The sequence below is a fragment of the Drosophila obscura genome, unplaced genomic scaffold (assembly GCF_018151105.1).
Source record: "Drosophila obscura isolate BZ-5 IFL unplaced genomic scaffold, ASM1815110v1 contig_185, whole genome shotgun sequence".
Taxonomy (NCBI): domain Eukaryota; kingdom Metazoa; phylum Arthropoda; class Insecta; order Diptera; family Drosophilidae; genus Drosophila; species Drosophila obscura.
The window spans coordinates 874,266-881,708 of NW_024542773.1; the positions used below are offsets into that span (position 1 = coordinate 874,266).

Consider the following 7,443-nt stretch of genomic DNA (forward strand, 5'->3'; position numbering starts at 1 on the left):
GGGGAGGAGCGCAGCGTAGCAGAGCATATAAAATTATGCCGGCGATAAAGCCCAGCAAAAACCCCCAATACGAGGGGGTATAACCAACCCCTTTGTCAGCGAAGAGGGCGGGGCGGGCCCACACAAAAAAAAAAGCCGAAAAAAATTGAAGAGAAAATTCTGTGGCGAGCAGCGGCGCCTTGGACGCCAGAGAGCAGAGTAGAGCCAGAGCCAGAGCCTGTGATATGGCTAATGTCGTTGTTGTGGGCAAAATTCAATTTACTGCATGACTCCATAAACACGAACACACACACAGATATGCGCACACACACGCACACACATCGAAACTTCTCCTGATGGGAAAATTCGAAGAGAAGGCGCGGCGACAGTGCCCTGTCCTGCCCCTCAGCCGCATTGAAGCGTGCGAAAACTGCGTGTGTTGGCAGCTCTGTGAAGCATATAATCGACAAAAACACACACACACTGACACGCATAGAGGAGATGGAGGGAGAGAGGCCTCCCTGGCCATATTGCGTATACGCAGGCCATACAACAATAGGCAGCAGGCATCCATCCCATCCCATCGACAGCCCAGTATCCCAGTATCCCACATCCTACACATCCAACGCCAAACCGCTTAAAGCTAACGAAAATTGCCAGCGACAACATCATAAACTCAATATTCAATCCATTTGACTTTTTGCCTGTTCCACCCAGCCCCCACACCCCTTAAAGCATCCCACCGCCCACACATTCCACCACCATCCCCCCCTCAAGCGACAATGATGATGGGCCATAGGGTGGCAATGGTAACAGACTTCCCTTTCTATTTGATTTTCTTTATTTTTTGGTACCATTACCCCTTACACATATGAAAAGGGTAAGGGTCGATTGGCACTCATCGATGACTCTCTCTCTCTCTCTTTTCAATGAATTTTGGGGAGTATGAACAATCATTTACTATTATTATAAATATAATTATTATAATAAGCAAAGCGCTGCTGTGGACAGAGTGGATTCCATTAAAGTATTGAAGGTTTTTCGGAAAGAAAGCATCTTCCTTCTTATAGTATATGTGCTCTATCTTCTGCCTTATATCAATTCAACAGTTTCCGCTGTGGCCCTCAAAAGAGCGTCGTCTCTGCATTTTGTCTTCCCTTTTTGAATCTCTCCTCAAATGCTGGGTATATTTTATTTGTTACTAGGGTGTTTATCCCCTACGAACCGCTGTCATTGATTTACAGACACTGATTGTGTGTGTGTTGCGTCCAGCAGCAGCAGCAGCAGATTGATATGTGTCCAGAAGTGTGTGCGGGGCAAAAGTGGGGGCAACGCATTCGATATAGACATTCGATGGAAACGGGAGACGAGACCAGAAACCAGAAACCAGAGACGACCAGAGGCGATTGTCAATAGATCAACAAACCCATGAACAACCGGCGGCACTGACTGTACGACTGAACGAACGAATGGCTGACTGAATGACCATCCCATTGAATGACTGACTGTGTGACTGACCAAACTGATTGACAGTGCATCGCATTTTATGCAAATGCCAGACCAATCCAGAAATCGACTTTTTAGTTGTGTCTGTGGACTGAGGAGACTGGCACTTCGCCCTCGCATTTCCATTTGCGTTTGCATTTGCATTTGATGCCATTTGGTAATTCTTGTATTCCTGGCATTTCTGGTATATGTGATATTTGACATTTGCATTGGCCGGCCAGCGGGCAGCGTAATAAGCCCCCAAAAATGCATTTCCAAGTGCAATCGAGTGCGCGGCGACAATGATCTCCATGTGTCAGGGGCTGAATGCCCCATGCCCCCATAATTGAAGCTGGCTTTCGGTTATGATTTCCGTTTATGTGGTTAGTTTTTCGGTGTGGGACAGGGCCTTCTCTCATGCATCTGACAGTTTGCTGAATTACAGAGAAAAAAGGACATGACATCGACATGCCCATTGGCCATCAGCAACTGATTAAAAGGCTCAAGCTCCTGGCTCCAGGTTCCTGTCTCTGCTGCAGATTCTGCTGGCGGACTATCATTGCATTTTTAAAATTAAATGAAAATTATGATAAGCAGGTGGGTAGAAGTTCCCATATAAAAAAGAATAAACCAAGGAGTTTCAATGGGAAGTTCAACTATCCATTGATTTCTCATCCTTTAATTTGTTGAATTTCTGTTCAATAAAACCTCCTCATCAATCGATGCATTTCGACGATTTGCTGATCGCTTACCAAGCGCCTGATTCTCTTGATGAATACTCTCATGAAGCGAACTTTTTTTCAACAGAAACCCCCACACAATCATGCGCCCCAGCCCACTGCCATCGATTCATGTATCAATTATCGATAAGTTAATCAATTAATCGTTTATTCTGAGCAACGGAGCGTGCCAGAGCGGGTTCATGAACGCGATACCACGGCCTAGTAATCTCATTTTCGTATTGGGTCAAAGGCCCTGGCCCCGCCAATGGAATTCGCTTAACGATTGGGGTTTTTATTTGTTGTTTCTTCGGTTGTGTTCACGTTTTTTTTCACCCCATTTATATACTCGTACTCAAAAAGAGTTAAGTGTAAGTGAAAAATGTAAAAGTACTATTAAAGCCAGAATAAAGAAATTAATATTCAGTTGTGTCCTACATTCTACAATCTACATTATGTATGTAGAATCTACATTTTCGATGAGGAATCGACATTGTAAATATATATGCAGATAACACATCTTAAATCATAAGCTCACAAATTTATATACTGACTGAGTACGGGTATAAAAGCAGAGTAGCGTCTACAAAAGCGAATCACACGTTCCTTCTAGTTGTAAATGTAATAACACATTACTTAGATGTAATTCTGTCAGTATTCAAAAGGTATTTAAAAACAAAACAAAAAAGGAGACAAAATATTGGTTTTTCCATCCATATTTTATTGCTTCCAATGGCTTGGCTATTGGACTACTCTTGGGGATCTTCGTGTTTAGTCCTCACAATAATTGACTGAAGACAAGCGGGATCGAAGGCGACGAGTGTTTGGTGGTGGTGTTGGCTCGATGGAGCGCTTGCTTCGATTACGCGTATTCATCGAAACCTGTGTATTTGTCACAATCTTTAAATCGTCCAATGTGATGGTTGTGCGATCGGCACTTTTTGCAATGGCCTGGGCCTCACGGAGTTTATTTCTTGCCTCATCTGCAACAGGGTTGTGCTAGATCTAGATCGGTTTATATCGCTTTCACTAACGGATCACTTACCGACAGGCATAGCAAAAAGAGAGCTGGTCAGCTCGTGGTTTGGCCACATCTCCTTCCAATCCAAAACTCCGTCGCATAGTGTACAAATCCGGCTGTAATAATCTTCAAAACTATCCATTTTACAATTTTACAATCACAATATTCAGCTTTAGACGAACGAACACTGACTTTTGATATTATTTCGGAATGAAATACAAACGACAGGAAACTTGATTTTTCAAATTTTCAAATCTATGCACATACGATATTAGAAAGAGTTTAAACATCTTTGTGTTTTCTCTCAAAAGTGGTTGAAATTGGAACCCCAAAGTTTGATTATAAAGCTAATGTATGTACATCATGGAAATAGTAGAGCCGCATGTCACCACATTCTGGAATTTTTTTTTTACCCGTTTTCAAAGAGAGTTAATGGGTATATTGTATTTGTGGTAAAAGTGGATGTGTGCAACGCAGAGAAGAAATCGTTTCTGACCCCACAAATATATATATTCTTGATCAGCATCAATAGCCAAGTCGATATAGCCATGTCTGTCCGTCTGTCCGTCCTGATAAGCGCCTAGATCTCAGAGACCATAAGAGCCACAGAAACCAAATTTTGGTTACAAATTTATATACTGACTGAGTACGGGTATCAAAGTAGAATCGCGTCCAAAGAAGCGACTCACACGTTCCTTCTCGTTTGGTATGTTTTTGGATTGGAACCATGTTCAGGGTAAAGTGCATTCAGTGGTCGAGAGTCCAGGATCCACGCTTCGTGAAGCGAAAAAAATTTATTGAAATAAAAAACGAATTGCTGCAGCATCCATTTAAAAGGCGACTACAACGCGCGAAAAGAAAGGCTTCTAAGTTGAAGAATGTCTGCTAGAAAAAATTCCATTGCAGGGTATCCATTTGTGGTATCAAAATATATTTTAATTGTGAATGAACGTAGCATATAAGTCGTCGTTATCGTGGGCGAAGGACATGTGCCACCGATGATAAGCAAAGCAAAAGTGAACATTCGACATTGTGTGGTGAGGGCGATGCCAAAGATCGGCTGCGTTATGTGGTTTAATGTTCAAGTTTGGCGGCGACTTCAGGATCTGTAACCGGGCGTACCACTGAGCTCAGCGTAAAGTATGACGTGTCGATGGTGAAGATCTACTGTTTATGCTGCCAGTACATCTACCTGCCGACACCGCCGGTGAGAGTTTTCTCCAGTGCACCGTTCTCAAGAACGGTTTTTGTTGGCCCAAATACTGTCTACTCAATCTGCATAGGAGATTTCTCCTATCTTTCTTTCCCGCTCTGGACTCTCGAAGGACACTCAGTCTGTCTGTCTGCCTGTCTCTCTCTCGCTGTCTGAGAGTGCCTCTTTAGCGTGACACAAGTGGCCCTGGGGGACATTACCACACACACACACACACAAACACACACACATATGTGTCCTGGTGACTGCGACTGAGTCTCTGATTCTCGTTTCGTGCTGTCAGCATCGTCGCCCATTGAGTGACTGCTCAAATCTGACTGGCGTCGTCGTTGCAAAACTCTTTGCCATTGATTTGTTGTACGGCCCCACAGATATATCCCCTGCCTCCTTTCGTGCCACATTTCGGTTGATTGCCCATTTCGGTGGGCCCCGACCCCTTCCTTCAGCCATAGGCGGAGACATTAAAAAACACACAGAGTGTGGGGCCAGAAATTACGACTATCTGCTGATTTTTTTTTTTGTGTGAAGTCAATACTCTCTCGAACAGGAGGGGGGCAATCAGGGGGCACACAGACATATGCAGATACTCCGCGGGAATGGGGTTCTGTGTCTCCTTTATATCATTATCGGCAAAGCAGAGTAGTCATCACCATTGCCATACCCCATCAGCCAACACCCATTCCCATCCACATCCAACAGCATCATCATCATCGTCGTCTCTGAATCATAAAACGCGAAGCGGCATAAAGTTTGCCCTGTCTTCAAACAGTTTTCAACGTACTCCCAGGAACTTCCTTGAAAGAGGAGAAGGAGCTGGAGGAGCTTCAAGCTAATGAAAACATTAACCCACACACATGAGTTGGGAGGGGCATAGAATGGTTGGGAGGGGGAGTGCGGTAGGGCTGCCCTAACTTCCATAGTCATAAATAAATATTTCTTTGGCTAACATTTTAAGCAGATACTGGGATCCAGAGTCCTTTAAGTCGACGCCTAAAACACACGACGCGTGCCAATTTGTTAATAGACAAAAACGCGTTGGCTTTTGTTGTAATTTGAAACGGTTTGCATTTGGGGATCCTTGGGGTGGGTTTCCTAGGGGAGTATGAGTGGGTCCATTTCTGTGTAACTTTTGAAATGTTCGCAAGATAACAAGCAAGAAGAAAGTGCCACACAGAAAGATAGAGAGAGAGAGAGAGCCAGAGAGAGAGCCACAGAGGCAGCCAAGGCAAAAGTTTTCTGGCCCCAGAAGCAGCTCATGTAACAATGGACGGGGAGTCCTTTCAAGCTAACACCACAGCCCCCCCTTTCAACCCACCCCTTTCAGCCACAGCCCCCCCGCCCCATCATTTTGAGTGGGGGTCATGGCTGATTGGCTGATTGACTTGCCAACGACCCGCGACCTGCGGCCTGTGACCCACTTAATTGTTGAGTACTCGTATAACTATTGGTCTCAGAACTTCCTCCCACCCCACAGCAGGCGCAATACCCACCTAACGACCATCAAAGGCCCGCCAAGTTTTCCCTGCTGCTGATAGTTTCTCTGAGTCTGCAGCGGGAGAGATAACCGCAAGAGCAACAGCAACAGCAGCATTCCAACACATTGGGAGGCGCCAGAGTGGCCAGGGCGCCCAAAGGAGACTGACTGTATGTAGTATGTATGGTTGGGTAGGGTAGGGTAGGGTTGCCCCCCGAGTACTGCTTTGCACTGCTTTCAGGGTAATATATATTTATTGATTGTAAGTAGGATTTCTCTGCACCGATTCATCGCGGGTCATGCGGCAGCGCCCCTCTGTAAATGTATCTGTTTCTGTGTATCTGCATCTGTGTGTCCTCATCCATGGTAAGAGTGCTTCCACTTGTTTGGGTCTGTTGGGAAACTTCCTCTAGATCCACTCAATCGGACATGGATTTAGCATTTCCACAAAGTTAACTTTCTATCTTCATAATAATGTCTACTCGGAAAATCGAAATTCGCGACGCTAAATCTATAGTTTTCCGAGGTACCTCTCCATTTGCAGGATAATTATTCGTCCATGTCTAAAATTGGTTCGAATTTATTTCAATAGAGGTATTTCGTTTCTTTTTCTATATCAATATCCCTAGAGATACTCACTCTATCTACTGACATCTTCTGCTGCTGCTTTGAGGCATTCCGTTCCCCTTCCCTTCCCTTCCCCGCACCAACTCAACCACAGCACTGCAATTTATCCATCGTTTATCGAGGACTAAACTTGTTTATGCAACTTTAAATGTGCCCAAGAAATTAAGGACCCTCAAGCAAATTGTATCTGCATAAGTGCAGATTCCTCCTACCTCTTCCCCCATCCACAATCTCCTCTCACCTTCATGCTCTGGGTGCTCTGAGGTCCTCTCGGTTAGCATGTTGCATGCCTCAGTAAGCAATAAGTTCGACAAACTCATTTCATTAAGCTCAGCGCTGCATGAAAAAATCCAGCTAATGCGCTTCCCGTCTACCCATCCTATCCGCCCCCATATCCTTTTGCCAGTCTGCCCCACTCCTCGCCGGCGGATCCGGCTCCTCCTTCCTGCAGGAGCTTCTCCTTCGATGTCTCATCATTTATTGGCAAGCGCTTTTCAACGGATTGGCATCAGTTCTCGCTCGCATACATTGGCATACATGGCAAGCAGAGCAGGCGGCAGGCAGCAGGCGGCAGACGGAAGGACTTGCTTAAGAGACACGCAGGACCAAGACGGAGGAGCCATAGACAGAGCCAGAGCCAGAGCCATGGCGAAAAGTGTCTGTTGCTATTTATTGCCAGCTCGCAGCGTCGCACTCTAAAGCCATCAATTTTTTATTAGATTATATAAAATTTACCAACGATTTATCTATGCCCAGGGCTGCCCGCCTGCCTGTCTGCCGCCCTCCGCCCCACTGTTTATCCGATTGCAGCAATCGGATATCTGACGACAACCGACAACGACAACCGACAACAGGATGTATTGGTTGCATTTAATGCAACTAATTTAATAAACCCACAGATGCGGCAAGGACACACGACACACGA

The 7,443-nt window shown here is 45.1% G+C and overlaps 1 protein-coding gene across 1 annotated transcript; it reads right to left on the reverse strand.

Moving 5' to 3' along the window:
* Positions 1 to 2,877: 2,877 nt before the first annotated feature.
* Positions 2,878 to 3,436, reverse strand: LOC121404093. Its single transcript, XM_041592718.1, has 2 exons — positions 3,229 to 3,436; positions 2,878 to 3,166 (listed from the first exon to the last, which is right to left on the reverse strand). The coding sequence occupies exons 1-2, from the start codon at positions 3,344 to 3,346 to the stop codon at positions 2,955 to 2,957; spliced, it is 330 nt and encodes a 109-aa protein (XP_041448652.1). The 5' UTR covers positions 3,347 to 3,436; the 3' UTR covers positions 2,878 to 2,954.
* Between the last annotated feature and the right edge of the window lie 4,007 nt (positions 3,437 to 7,443).